This window comes from Limulus polyphemus, unplaced genomic scaffold (assembly GCF_000517525.1).
Source record: "Limulus polyphemus unplaced genomic scaffold, Limulus_polyphemus-2.1.2 Scaffold4573, whole genome shotgun sequence".
NCBI lineage: Eukaryota > Metazoa > Arthropoda > Merostomata > Xiphosura > Limulidae > Limulus > Limulus polyphemus.
In genome coordinates, this window is record NW_013670183.1 from 47,676 (window position 1) to 63,883 (window position 16,208).

Here is a 16,208-nt window from a genome sequence, read left to right on the forward strand (position 1 = left end):
AAAAAGGTGAGGTTGGATTTATAAGGGTAATTCACTTCTGTGCAGTGGTACATGGAAGTTCGCGATGTGGTCTAATGCCGTATGGTCCTGTCTGAGGAGATGATGTTGCCTTGGAGTTGATCCGTCACATTGCAGTTCACCCCTTTGATTGAGATCCCTCATTTTACCATCACATGGATGTTTGTTCTGGTGACTGGCTTTGGATTTAGGGCAGGGCAAATCAACATAAATCTTCACATGTGTGTTGCCTGTGTTCTTCCTATTCCTCACTCAATTGGTCTCATGATCACACAAAACAATGGGGATAATGTTGAAGGAGGTGACAGTTTTTCTTTCGGAACTCCACCTCAAGGAGTTTTTGCAGGCTGAGGTTGCTGTTGCGCAGTGGGGTGTCTATCAGTATGAGTTGAAATATGATGTGACATCCCACAGGGGCACATCTCTTACTGCTGTCATTCAGATATAGGGTTCCCAGATGTATAGTTAGTTGTGGATAATGCACATGTGCCCATTTCGTAGATCCATATGCACAGTATATACTTCTGTTCTACTGAACTTGAGATGAAGATGGTGTGGACCCTCCTCCTACCGGGGATCAGATGTTATATTCCCTTTACCACTTGGTCCATCATGCCCTAGCCACTCTACACCTTGGAGAACATTCCATTTTACTTTCTTCCACATTGCTGTCTGTAGAAGATTCATCTACAGCCTCTCTTTAATGGAATTGAGATTATGATATCACGTGGTTCGGATTCCCATCCAACCATTTTTTTTCTTTCCCTTTTTGTTGTGCTCCTTTTTTATTCTGCCTGTGTCTGTGACACCACTTTCCACACTGGGTGAAGAGTATACCTGGTACAAAAGTGATGCAGTCTCCCACGTATGATTCTTTGTTAAGAGGATCATCAGTGTAAGGTGTGATGCAGTCTCCCACGTATGATTCTTTATTAAGAGGATCATCAGTGTAAGGTGTGATGCAGTCTCCCACGTATGATTCTTTATTAAGAGGATCATCACTGTAAGGTGTTTAAGAGGATCATCAGTGTAAGGTGTTCTTCGGATGCCTTCAAAGGGTGCATATTTTTATCCCTCACACCTCCACCTTTTCAATGTGGGAATCTAGCTATATATGTAAGTAGAGGTAATGTACTGTATTGGAAGTTATAATTTTCCTGTACTGAAAATATATTCCTGATAGGTACTTACCTTCTTCCACCCTTCCCCCCCACTAAAAATTGGTGCTTCCTTTTCTGCCTAAACTTGATGTGAGAGTTTGCTAGGATCGAATAGAGGGATTCACATGCCTCAGGAGGGTGTGTTGTACTCCTGTTGGTGGAGGGTTGTCACATGATGATTTACATGCAAGATACAGTTGAACCACAATAGTCATGGGAGTGCAAGATTTGTGGCATGTGAAAAATTTTTGTATATAGAGGGCAGCACTGAACAAGAATAGCTATATACGTGAGTGGAGGTAAGTACCTATCAGAAATATATTTTCCGTATCGGAAAATGATAACTTATGGCACATTCTGGGATTGCTATGAGCAAAATATCTTCAGGCATTTATGGTTTTGATGAAATTGGTCAAACGGGTCATGACAAAGAAATTGATGTCACCAACAAAATTCATTTCTATTCATCTTAATTACTTTTAAAGTGACAGCCCGACCCATTATGGAATGAAAACATATTCTAGTTATCACAGTTGGCAGTAAGCATAGTTAACATAAGCTGATATCTACTGGACTTAAATCACAACCTTAAAATCTTTAAGTACTCAACAAGGATATATGAAAGATGAATCATAACAAGAAAATAAACAATGCTAAGATTAACTTAACATGATATACCAGTGCAAGTATAGTTTTAGAAGAATTGCAAAATGAAAAATATCTATTAAATGGTTTTCTGGCAAGATTGATGAATGTGCATTAATATAAAAACTAGGGTTATTGGTGACTGATTAATAAAAGTAATTATTTATAAAACTTCTGATTAAAATAGACTATATAGTCTGACATAAAATAAGATGATTACTTAAAAAGACCATAATATTCCCATATTGTACATAAGTAAGCAGAATCTTGTGAAAAATACCAAAATCAAATGGATTTATGAACATCAACAAAATATGTATTACTCAAAACTGAATTTAATAATTGCTGTAATCTTTACAAAAAACTTAAATGTATTAATATTAGTAATAATTTATTTTAATAAAGTTATCAGTTAATTGAGTTTCTAAGTGGTAATTTGTTATTTATAATTTCTAGTAGCTGTAGTAGATTTTAGGTAATGCTGTTCCTTGTAAATATGAAAATTTTAACTATTTGGTGTGAATGTCAATAAAAACCATACTGTACACACTTTATTGATATTTTCTGTACAGTTTAACACATGATTCTTTTTAAAATGTCATCAGTAAAGTGTTTTTTAAAGGTTTAAACAATTTTTTATAGAAACTGGAACGATGCTCTTCTTTAGTAACCAGTCTCATCAGTGGTGTGTCTGAAAAAGAAGCACATGATACACTTAATGCAACAGTAAGTTTGATATAATTATCAGTATTTAGATCTCAATCTGCCAGTCAACAGTAAGTTTGATATAAGTTTCTAGTTGATAATAGAACTGTACAATTTTCAGTATTTAGACCTCAATCTGCCAATCAACAGTAAGTTTGATATAAGTTTCTAGTTGATAATAGAACTGTACAATTTTCAGTATTTAGACCTCAATCTGCCAGTCAACAGTAAGTTTGATATAAGTTTCTAGTTGATAATAGAACTGTACAATTATCAGTATTTAGACCTCAATCTGCCAGTCAACAGTAAGTTTTGATATAAGTTTCTAGTTGATAATAGAGCTGTACAATTATCAGTATTTAGACCTCAATCTGCCAGTCAACAGTAAGTTTTGATATAAGTTTCTAGTCTGAAGTTATGTTTATGTGGGGTTTCATCAATAGTTTTTAATAGATCATCAGATTATTTTATATAAAAACTTTGTTCTAAATTCAATACTCAGTTACAACATTTTCTAGAAAAATGTTTATTCTTCATGTGAAAAAGACATCAGTTAAAATCATAAGTTTTTACTGTACATGTTTGAAAGAATATAAAACATTAACCAAAATACGTCACATACCATGGTTACTTTATAACAAGTTAAATGTAGCTTAAGTATAAATTATTGCAGTTTTTTTCTTGACCAAATATATTTGCTTTATTGCTAACTCCTGTTTTTCTTATCTAATAACAGCTACAAATAGTAATAAATTGCAGTGAATCATAGCTTTTATAGTTTAATTAGTTTAAAATAAAACGTAGTGATCAAATTTGTAAAACAAAACAAAGTTTTTGTATATTGAAGAATAATCTATTTCAGTGCACAAAATTAATATCATATGCATTCATATTTGGGTAATGAATGCTGTTATACCCAAACCTCATTCAAATATATTTAGACCTCAGTCTGCCAGTCAACAGTTTTTTTTTATTATCTACATATCATCATAAGGTAGTTAAATTGGATAAATGGCCGCACACTAATGTAGAGCATGTTACTGAATTTGACATTCTACCAGTGATAGTCTCAAAACTTGTTTATCAAGTTCTTTGGTACATATACTTGTGGTAACTTATGGGATAATTAATGTGTAATTCCCAACTTTTAAGGCTAGTTTTGTGGAGTAACTTTGTTAATCATTAACAAATATTTTGAATGTTGAAGAAAATAAAAAAAGCTACTCCACAAAACTTGTCTTAAGGTTAGAAATCACATATTAAATATATATATATATATATATATGAAATTATTACTGTGCTTTACTCGGATCATGTTGGTACTAAATAAAGATATTTAGTTTAGAAAATTGTTATAAAACATATGTACTTTTAGAAACTATTTTTAAGTAGCTATATGAATTCATAATGTATATATGAAAACATAGGATATCTTATTTTCACTTTTAGTATGATATTCTGGCAGAATATTAAAGGAAAAGGTAGTTTTAAATAGAACAATAAACTTGTTTTAAATAATATAGAGTAAATGATTTAGATCAACTATAGGGTCAAATGTAATTTGTCAATATGTTGGTGGATCTGCTCTTGGCATAGAACTAATACCGGCATTCCATGTGTTTGTGCACAGTATCATAATCAGCAATGGGCTCATTGTGTATACAAGGACACGATTAACCTGCATCATACTGTTTCAATTTACCCTTTATTTGTGAAATTGTCACAATCTATTGCACAGGATTCCTTCTTACTTTTTCAAAGAGAAAAAATATATATACATATTTATTTATTTGAACCTTTTATGAACTTGAGATTCTAATATGTGGACTATGTAGCAATTAATAAGTTTATCAAGTGAGTTTCACGAGTGTTTTACTATATTTCCATATTTGTTTTATAGAAATATAAGTGTTTTGAAAAAAACCAGCAAAATTAAATATTTTAATAGATTAAAAAATTGTATCTTAGTTCTTCCTCACTTTATGTATTTCTGATTTTACTTTCTCTTTTATTTGCTTATCTTCTAGCTATCATCATTTGTGATAAAAGTGTTTAATACACTAAGTATTAACCACCTAGCTGTCACTTTTCACAACAACACTTTTTAGTAAATTTTTACAAAGTTTACAAGACAAATTTCCCGCACTTCTAAACTTATTATTCTTGGCTTTATATGACAAACATTTTGTTCCAACTATTTACAAATGTACATACATAAGATAAAAAATCTGTACAATGGAAAAGTTGTACATATAAATATTGAACATACATCTGTTTAATATTATTGTTATTATAACAGGTAAGCAGAGGTGTACAGAATCATGAAGAAGTTAGCCTAGGACTTCTAGTTTGTATTTTCAGTGAGCCAGCCAATGCACCAAGGGTAAATTGCTTTTGGTTAATAAGAAAGTTTCATATAATTTCAGTGCTTGTAATAAAACAATTTTAGCTGTAATTTTTGTGTGGGAAATATCACCTTTTTCACTAAGGTATGTTTTTGTCAATTTTAAACAGGTTATTAATATGTTTTGATGTCCAGACTTCTGATTCAACATTTTAAAATATACTTTGACATAGGTGCTGATTTGTCAGAAACCTTGGGGGAGGGGCAGAGCAAAAAATTGGAAGGTTTTTAACTTTTTTATCTGTATCATAAATTACTAACTTAACAAAATATGTCTAAATGCAAACAGGTCATTCTAATACTATAAAACACAGTGTTTATTACATAATTTAAGTAGTTTGGCTTCCTGTCAATTAGAAGCAAGTAGTCTATGACTGATCAAAAATTGAAGATATATATATATATATTTGGACTAAAATGTGCAAAAAATTGCACCTTTTTTCACAATTTGAAAATGTATCTTTGTTAAATCATCAAGTTAGGCCAGAAAGGACGTAAATATACTTTAGTAGACATTTTATACAACATATTAAGAGCATATCAAAGTTTTAAAAATGTCTAATATTAGGCCATAGAATAATATTAGATGATTATTTACTGATAGTATTAAGTGCTGTAAAGTTTAGCCCTAACTGAACTAAAGCAAAAAACGTACACACAAGTTACAGTGTTAATTTATCTCTTTATAGAATATAGGCCATACTTAATAAAGGCTTATCTAATGTTAGGACTAAGACAAGTGGACTTATAGATTTCAGTGTCTGCAGTTAGAATTCTTTTGTATTACTCTAGAAATCCTGTATTTAAAGAAGTACTGTTGCAATAAAGATATTAATTTGGCCACAAATGTTTTGCGGGTCTTTGCTAGTACATTTATAATACCCACCAAAACTTATTATTATTATAAATGTGAAATTAACATATCCAAATGAAGAAGGACACTGCAATTATAATTCACATCATCATTCGTTTTATGTTGACAAATATCTGAACACTAATAAATTTAACTTCAAATAGAACAACACCTAAAGATAAATAATATGGTGTTTATATTATACCAAACCAATCTTGTGAGAAAGATTATTTCTGATATGATATCTTTCTTTCACAGAATAGCTTTTCTCAATTAGTACTTCCCTCTATTGGTGCAAATTTTTCATGCTTGCCACTAGTCTTCCACTTCCTACTTCTGCATATCTACATGTAAATAATTATGTAGCAGCTCTCCACCAATAGGAGTGTGACACAACCCTTATCATAACCAGTGCCATCCCTCTCCACATTTGCACTCGTTAATCAATTCTCGATTGGCAGTATTACTGGACAGACATGGTTGTTTTTGCTCACAAATTTTTCAAAGTTTTCCTTTAAACTACAGATTTTCTTTACTATTTCTTTAATTTTTTGCATTTGTAAATTGTGCAAAGTTGCTTTTTTTAACTTTTCTTACTTTTTCAGGAACTTTTTGCTAGTGTATTGTGGATCTCACTATGGTGAGTGGTGCCTAACCAGGTGCACATTTTTACACTGTAAATCCTGTGACCATGCTCTCTGTCAATTATGTTGTAGCCCTTCCTACTGCTGCCAGGTATTGGTTGTGTATCTTTGTTCATATGTTGGAGGATATATTACGCACACCATAGAGATGAGGTGTTCCATAGGACCACTAGCAGTTCTATCTCGTGGCCTTTTGCTTCATAAGTATGCTCTTCCCAGACCACACACCTATGGACACACATGAATAAAGCAGACAGGGATTGCTGCCCATCTCTGATGCTTCATGGCATTGAGACTTCCTACTGCAGATCTGATGTACAATTCCACTTGCCACCAGGTGTCAGTTGATCAACTCCGTTGACATGGTAGCTCTGCTTTTCAAAATAGGGTATCGAGGTCACCCGTTGCACTGTCTTTGGTGATGTGGTCCTTCGGACTCTCCAACACTTCTTTTCCCTCCTTTCTTCTTGTGGAGTATGGGAGTCCTAGTCCATGGAGGTCTGTCCTCCTGAGTGATGCATGATACCACTCGGTTGAGAGTAGGGCGGTGGTATTCTGCAGGTGTTGATGATGTATTGTACTTCCTACCACAAACTTCATGTCCAGTTCCAGATTCCACCAGGTTTAGGTTGTAGCACTATGCTGTATTATTCTATAGATATCTGACAGATTACTTATTCTCACTGTGGCATTCCTCCTCCCTACAGTACTCCTGATGTACATTCCCATTGGGTCTGGTGTTGGTTGGAGATGGCCAGGTGATGTTTAGGATTATATCTCAATGGTATGACACCCTTCCTACTACAGACCTGATGTATAGTTCCAGGTACTGCCTGGTTTTGGTTGAAGCATTCTGCCATATTACAACTATATATATATATTGCAGTTTGCCCTTCAGGCTGTGATGTTCTTCCTCTCTATCATCCTCTGAATGTGGTTCCAGGGGGAGGGGGAGATCCTCTATTGGAGATGGTCCAGCTAAGTAAGTCCTCACATTTGTTCTGGATAGTATCCGTCTTCCTACTGCAGACCGGATGAAACATGCCCAATGCCACCAGATGGATGTCGGTTCCATGCAGGATCTGGTGTTGGCTGAAGCTGGATTCAGCACATGTATGGTAGGAAGGTGGAAAACCCTGGTAGGATGACATCTGTGGTCCAAAACCTGGAGGCATTGGGAATAGTTCTTCCAGTCCACATCAGGAGGAGGATACTTGGCCAAACACAAATGGGGATACATTGGATGTTGTTTCGTGGTGGATCTGGCGTTAGTTGGGTTGGAAGTGAGCACAAATGAATGCGGATTTTAGTACAGAAGTTTGTCTTCCCTACCAATTCCCATTTCGAGGTGAAGAGATAGGTGATCCTCTACCTACCACGATACTGGTGTACAATTCCAGATACTGACAGGTGTTGGTTGAGGTCAAACTGCCATTACAGTAATTTTTTCACTGGCCCTCCACCAGTTCAGTGTGTGATTCTACCTATTTGTGAAAGGAGGTAAGACATATCGTATTGGAAGCTAACATTTTTCAAACCTGAAAACTTATTTCCAATAGATACTTACCACCTCTCACATTCCTCACCCAGCCTCCCCACTTCTGGGGTTATTTGGTGTAGGTCTTCTGACCAGTCTCGAAGTGATTAAGGAGTGCAAATGTGGAGAGGGCACTGGTTACAGTATGGGTTGTGTCATGCTCCTATTGGTTGACAGCTGATGCATAATTATTTACATGTAGATATGCAGAAGTGGGAGGAGCAGTGCTAGTGGCAGCATTGAAAATTTGCACAGATAGAGGGCAGTACTAATTGAGAAAAGGTAATTTGTGAGAGGAGGTAAGTATCTATCAGAAGTACATTGTAAGGTTAGGAAAATATGAACTTAAGTGAATTCTGAAGAAGTCTTGATACAAGATTTTCTGAATGTAAAAAAAAAAGTATTAAGTATGGAAACACAAACAGTGCCATTTTTGTTCATATTAGAGATTCTGGCCATCAAATCAATTGGATATCAACAAGAATTTTAAACAAAATGAATAACTCCGTAAAAGGAAGAATCATCAGAAATTACCTACCCAAACTATTCCAAGATCACTTTAACCCTCTTGCTACAGTTGGGTCAAAGAGCACATGTCACAACCTTTTACAGAGTTTCATTCAAAATTTAGTTAATAAATCAAGTTTTAATACGACATAGTTTTAAGTTCTTAGTTTTATAAGAAAATATTTTAAAATCTCCCCCAATGTGAGAATTGTGACATGTGTTCTCTAGGTTTTCTCCCTTCTCTAATTTATGTATCACCCCTATCTGAAGTGTACGTTAACATAAACTTCTTATTATAATATAGATATTACTAAGGCAAAGTCTTCAATCTCATTTGTTTACAGAGCCATAAACTAGAAAATCAGACCCTCTTGCATGCCCACCTGTCACATTCTCTCTTTCGCAAATTGCCAATAATTTTCTGAAGTTTTATGCTATATCATTTATAACCAACAGAAAGGCAAAGTTTTAATCTGTTAAATAACATATAATACTATATTGTTTTCACAACAGTATTGTCAACTTCTTCAGGTGAAAGTTTATTTCATGTTGTTCAGATTGAGTAGCAAAAGAAATAAAATTAAGCTATAAAATCTCTACAGTAGCATATTACATCTATAAAATCTACAGTAGCATATTACACCTATAAAATCTCTACAGTAGCATATTACACCTATAAAATCTCTGCAGTAGCATATTACATCTATAAAATCTCTACAGTAGCATATTACATCTATAAAATCTCTACAGTAGCATATTACATCTATAAAATCTCTACAGTAGCATATTACATCTATAAAATCTCTACAGTAGCATATTACATCTATAAAATCTCTACATTAGCATATTACATCTATAAAATGTCTACAGTAGCATATTACACCTATAAAATCTCTACAGTAGCATATTACACCTATAAAATCTCTACAGTAGCATATTACATCTATAAAATCTCTACAGTAGCATATTACATCTATAAAATCTCTACAGTAGCATATTACATCTATAAAATCTCTACAGTAGCATATTACATCTATAAAATCTCTACAGTGGCATATTACATCTATAAAATCTCTACAGTGGCATATTACATTTATATATAGCTCTTCCCCCATGCCCCTAATGAATATTCCTGGGTCAAATGCCTCTTTGTCCCCCACTAACTTTGCACTTATGGAAATAAATAGCTTTGCTTCATGGTGTATTATTACATTATTACCATACTTATTATGTGCATTGCGTTATGAGTTACTCATAAAAATTTGGAAGTGAGTGGAATTTTTGAAAATGTATAAAAGCAACCTTGATCAATATACATGAATGACAAGACTCCTAACATAGTGAACTGAATTTGTTTTTTATAACTTACCATTCAACAGTCCTGAGAATCTTTACACTTGAATTGACAGTAAAGTAACCAATTGATTTGTTGAATGAATAGCTTCATTTTCTAAGATAAGCATCTAATTTTTTTATTATGAAAATGCTTAATGTTGAGGTAATTTTTAATAACTGTGATTCTCCTTTGGAATTTTTTTTCTTTTAATGACAGTTTGTAAGTTTTTAACTTTGAAACTACATTTATACAGATCTGAGTTCTACATTATTCTGTTTGTGTTTTTTTTTAACCATTCAATTAAAGTTGAATATTTTAAGGTCAATCTAAGTTTACTGAATCCATTATGTTGAATTAAATTTATTTCTATTTAGTATTCTACACGTTTTAAATTGTGGCCATAATATTTCTTTGAATCCATGTAAATCCATGGTGATTTACCATGCTTATATGATCAGTAGTTTGCCGAAGAACTCTCATCATACGTATAGTAATAGTGTATTGACAGTGGGTTCATTTTTAACTTTGTTTTACTTTTGTTGTGACTAGTCATTATGTATTATCAAATGTTGGTCTGTTATTAAGACTTTTCAATAACTCTCAGTACTGATTTTGTTATATTTTTTTATAAATTTATCACAAAGACCCCAGATATTTCTTATAACTTTTTCTGTGTGAAGTGTTTTTGTGAATATTAAATATTATCTTAAGTTTCTGCATAGAATTTAGGGTTGACATAAAGGTGGGTTTTTAAAAAATTAATAATATATGTATTAGTTTTTTTTCCCCGATCTTTACTTAAATTTTAAGATTTTCTGCATGCATGAACTTTTATCAATAATTCCAAAAAACAAGTTATTGTAACTTTTTGTGTGCATTTTAAAAAGTTTTAGTTTAGTGTTAAAGTATGAAATTGTACCAAAATAGAAAATATGTATGCACATACACACGTAATCATTTGTAAATTGTTGTTTTTTCTCACTAAAACTTAAGACTTTCTAGAAAGTTATAAAGTATATGCTTTTTTTGTTTTTAGTACTACAGAGACCTCACCTATATCACAACAGATGGTTTAGCCTTAGTTATTGGTTATTTAACTCAAATCATTGTAGAAAAATATTCAAAACTTCAAGACACTAGTAGAACACAGGTAAGGTGGAGGTTATCAAACGAGATACATATTAATCAGTACATTTCTGTATTAATTAAGAAAAAATATCAAAAACATAAAAGTATACATCGTAAGACAATATTTTCATGTCTATTATGATGCTTTTATTCAGAAGTGTAGTTCCTATTGAAAAGATTGTTTTGTTTTTAATTAAGAATGAGAAATTGAATACTTAAACCTTTTTAAAATGCTAAAGTGTTTATGGAGCAAGATTTTTAGGATATTTTTAATGTGTTTTGCATTTGTATAATTTTTTTTTAATTAAATGCATTAGTCACGCACAATCACTATCCTAAAAAATGAATGGAGAAAGTGTTTTTATCAGCTGAGATTTAATATCTAAATTAGAAAAACAAAATATTGTTAAGGATAAAATGTTTGTGCATTTTCATCTCTCACAAACTTTTTAATGATTTATTTCAATAATTGTTATTGATGGTATTAAAAAAAAAGACTTACTTTTTTCCTGTCAGCTTATTTGGCTTTTGAAAGAAATGATTAAAAACTCGATTCCGGGAGTTGATGGTTTGTGCTACAATCTTCTTCGGCAGATAGCAGGTGAGTGGAAGGTTTGTGCTACAATCTTCTTCGGCAGATAGTAGGTGAGTGGAAGGTTTGTGCAACAGTTTTTTTATGCAGATATCAGGTGAGTGGAAGGTTTGTGCTACAATCTTCTTCGGCAGATAGCAGGTGAGTGAAAGGTTTGTGCTACAGTTTTTTTATGCAGATAGCAGGTGAGTGGAAGGTTTGTGCTACAGTTTGTTTATGCAGATAGCAGGTGAATGGAAGGTTTGTGCTACAGTTTGTTTATGCAGCTAGCAGGTTAGTGAAAGGTTTGTGCTACAGTTTTTTTATGCAGATAGCAGGTGAGTGGAAAGTTTGTGCTACAGTTTTTTTAGGCAGATAGCAGGTGAGTGGAAGGTTAGTTCTACAGTTTTTTATGCAGATAGCAGGTGAGTGGAAGGTTTGTGCTACAGTTTTTTTATGCAGATAGCAGGTGAGTGAAAGGTTTGTGCTACAGTTTTTTTTATGCAGATATTAAAACCAATGGAAGGTTTAATGCTACAATCTTCTTATGCAAATACCAGCTGAGAAAAATGTTTAGTGCATATATTTCTTATACAAATAGTGATGAGTAGAAGGTTTAATGTTACATATTTCTGAAGCAGTGCAGGTTTAGGGTTTCACATTTTGTACATGGAATAGAAGAAAATGAATAAATGAAGCAACCATGAAATCCAGAGAATCTTTTGGTGTTTGGGCTTTACACATCAGGAGCAAACATTGTAATGATCTTAATTAGAATGATAGATTTCATTACATAAAATTTATGCTCCAGTTAGTTTTACATATTTTAGAACATTTTTAAAAGGTGAGTCCACCAAGAGTTTAGAACTATTAGTGCTTTCAACTAAATGCTTAAAATATTAACATTCACTGTACCTAGTTTAGAGACTGAAGTCTACAAATTTGATATTCATCGCTATTTGTAAGAGAGATGGGGGAATTTTTTTTAATTAACTGAAACTTGTATATTTGTTAAAGTTTAGTTATTGTGTGCTGTCTGTATTAATGACAGGAGTTGAACTACAAGAAGTAAAAATAAATATACGTTTGGCATCAAAACAACAAGTAACATGTTAGTTAATACTAATGCTTTGATAATTCAGTAATTTCTTTTTTTTAGATCTCATTATTTATTTTTATGCATAATACAACAAATATATCTAATTTAAAACTATAGATTTTATTTAAAAGTAATTTTCTTATCTTTATTATATACCAGCTTGTATTTTCAGAAATATCATAAAAATAATTAAATCTAAATTGTAAATATTTGTTAATTAAACATCCAAATGACTACTTTGAGCTTTCATTAATTTTTTTATGATTGACATTAATAAAAAATTTTTATGCATTGTGAGTAGTTATGAATGTGTGTGTGTTTCTTAGTTCTGAATTTCATGTAATATGTAAGTAAATGCAGTTGTATGTGTATATTGTGTACGTACAAATGTATTCATATATATATATGTTTTGCAGGAGGAGATACAACACCAAAAAACCTATGGCTAATAGAATCAATGCTAGACATATTTATTGAAAACAGGTATAAGTACAAAATCCACTCACAGAATTCTTTATCACACACCTTTTTTTTTACATATATTAAATATGTTTGTGTTAATTCTAAATAGGTGATTATTAATTAATTAATTCTAATTAATTTAAAGAAATATATGAAATCACATTACAAGTTACTTTTGTGTCTCTATGTTCAAAATGCTGCATTACAGTTTACAATGGGCTAGGCAACCCACGTCAGTGATTAAAGATGCTTTAACCCACCTACTGCACGTGTATAAATTTAAGTCTTTCATTGTTCATATCAGTCTAAGGATTTAATGTAATATTATTAGGTTTTTCCTGTTTCGTTTATTAAATAAAAAAAATGAAGTTGCAACTTTTTAATGAAATTTAATAATACCTAAACTCAGAAATAGAATTTTTTAAGAAATAATTTTATATTCATAGAAATAGTACCTGTCAATGGACATACCAGATTTATTCATATCTATCGAGACATGTAACTTGCATAATTAATTGTTTGCTTGTCACTCAATATTATTGTTGTTCATATATTTAGATTCAAGACTGATGACTTTTGATTTATAACTATTAAGCCTTTTAATAATATTTTTTATAACTAATGTTATATTATTACAAAGGAATGAACGATATGTTGTTATGAGTTAATATCGCTTTTGTTGCACTGCACTTCCATTTTACTGCCTTTTTGTGTTTTCTATATATAATTGATATTGAAATTAAAGAAAGCAATTTGTTACACATAAAGTAACATAACTTCATTCCAATATTAACATTGTTACAACACTGTAGTTATATTGATAGCTTGTTTATAAATCATACTTCCCAGACCATTGTTGGGTTGTATTAAACATTACATAAGGTAACATAACTTCACTCCAATTTAAACATTGTTACAACACTAGTTATATTATTAGCATGTATTTATAAGACATACTTTCCAGCCTATTTTTGGGTTTTATTGTCAGTTTTGGACATTTATAAACTTTCTTCAAGATTCAGAGCTAAACCAGTTATTTATTTACATTTTCAAACATAGGGCCTAATTTTTCATCTATTTTATAAAACATAATAATGAATTAAATTACAAGGAACTTTTTACTTTCATCTTGAAATTGATATTGATTGTGATTAGTGATTATTTATTGGTAATAATATGACAAAAATCAATGCAACTTGCATCATAAAATTTCAATTTACTTTTTATAAGTAGTTTTATCGAACATAATTAGCATTTGGGCAAACAACTAAGGGGAGAAATATGTACAGAAAAACTGATATTTTTATCTTTTATAGGGGCTGGTTAGAAAAATTTCCTTTGCTTGTTGCAGCAGTTGTCTATACTTACATAAGGTTAATTGTAGACCATGGAAGTCAGATGATGTCTAACCTAAGACGAAAAGAAGTTGACTTTTGCATTTCTCTGCTCAGAGAAAAAGTAAATGTATTTTCTACTTTAATTGTGGGATTATACGAGTTCATATTTTTTATGTATTTTAATCTAGTATGATATTCTTAGATTCAGTTTTAACAAAGTGAATCGTAGCACAAAGAATAAAAAATGTCCCTAAAAGTCTTTAAAATTCCATTCCTTAACTTCACAACAAAAATGTTCATGTATTTTCTTAGGTTATGGAGGAAATTGCACTAAGAATATAATTTTATAATAAGAAATTTTTTATACTTAAAAATTTATAAATATATGTATGAAATAGCATTTCTCAGAATATGTAAATGTTTTATAATCACTTAAAAATTTCTAGTTTACTGAGTGCATGATGATTGGTCGAGATCTTGTCCGACTACTCCAAAATGTAGCAAGGATACCAGAATTTGACAAATTATGGCGTGACATGTTTTATGAACCAACGTCACTATCGTCAGGCTTTACTGGTTAGTGTGTATCGTTTATTAAGATCTTACCTAAACAGCTATGTTGATTTAAATCCATTTCACTTATCCCAACTTTAACTGTAAGTATCTAATTTTGTGTAATTCATCCTAAGGTTTAGAGTTTTTTTTAATTAAATACATTTATGCCAATAGCTCCAACTTTTATAGGTTAGGATAAATAACTAGTCTAACAGGGTAGCATATTTGTTTTCTAATTGTTTTTAAACTAATGAAAAGAGTTGAAGTTTTTTAATAATTGAATGTGTACAAATAATAATGGGATATTTTTAACTTGTTTAAAAACGTACAACTTAAATACTAAACAAAAAGATTTCAACAAAAGTTTTACATTTTAGTTTAATATTTCCCCATCACTGAACATGCTTACCGTTTCATCCATGGGGCATTATAATGTGACAGTCAATCCTACTATTCATTGGTAAAGAGTAGCCCAAGAATTTGCAGTGGGTGGTGTTGACCAGCTGCCTTTGCTCTTGTCTGTCACTATGAAATTAGGAATGCTTAGTGTAAATAGCCCTTGAGTAGGTTTGTGCAAGATTCAACAAGCCAAAAAAAATAACATAAAGTTTTGGTTATAACATAAAAGTAGAATTTTGGCTCACATGATAGCTTGTTGTTACCAAATAATTCTGAAATGATATCCTCATAGCCTACTAATATAGAAACCAAACATAAATTAAGTTTATATTGTGTCGGATTTGTGTTCAGTGTTTAAGTATTAGTATGTCTATTGGCAATTAAAAACAAAATTAATAAATTTTCACTTTTTACGAAGAAGTTTGTTACATGTATGTAATTTTTTTCTATTAGGTATTCAACAATTATTGACCACCAGGACTTCTCGTAGGTTTCTCCAAAGTAGGCTTACACCAGACATGGAGAGGAAAATTGTATTTTTAACATCACAGGTCATATATTTTTAGTTTCTTTATTTTGTCTTACTCTTGTAAAATGAAAGGTATAAGTGAGTTTTTGATAATTCAGCTATGTAGTAATTAATTTTATAATATTTTCTTTGTTATGGCTAATATGTCACTAATTGCTTATTATTATATAACAATTCCTGTAGTTCTGACAAAACACACTGAAAAACATTGCTGTCACCTAATACCTATTTATGACTTTGTACATATTAGGTCCTCAATGTCACTTTTTTTAGATGAAAAAACCCAAACAACTTATATATCAAAACAAAACATTTATTA

The 16,208-nt window shown here is 31.5% G+C and overlaps 1 protein-coding gene across 1 annotated transcript in view; it reads left to right on the plus strand.

Annotated features, from left to right (window-relative positions):
- The window catches only part of LOC106471365 (integrator complex subunit 3-like), a 52,214-nt gene that overhangs the window by 11,017 nt on the left and 24,989 nt on the right, over positions 1–16,208 (plus strand). The window contains exons 2-9 of the mRNA XM_013931964.2: positions 2,466–2,549; positions 4,828–4,911; positions 10,846–10,959; positions 11,454–11,538; positions 13,024–13,090; positions 14,386–14,527; positions 14,853–14,982; positions 15,814–15,911. Of these exons, the coding sequence (XP_013787418.1) occupies positions 2,466–2,549; positions 4,828–4,911; positions 10,846–10,959; positions 11,454–11,538; positions 13,024–13,090; positions 14,386–14,527; positions 14,853–14,982; positions 15,814–15,911 (804 nt within the window). The remainder of the gene's footprint in view (positions 1–2,465; positions 2,550–4,827; positions 4,912–10,845; positions 10,960–11,453; positions 11,539–13,023; positions 13,091–14,385; positions 14,528–14,852; positions 14,983–15,813; positions 15,912–16,208) is intronic.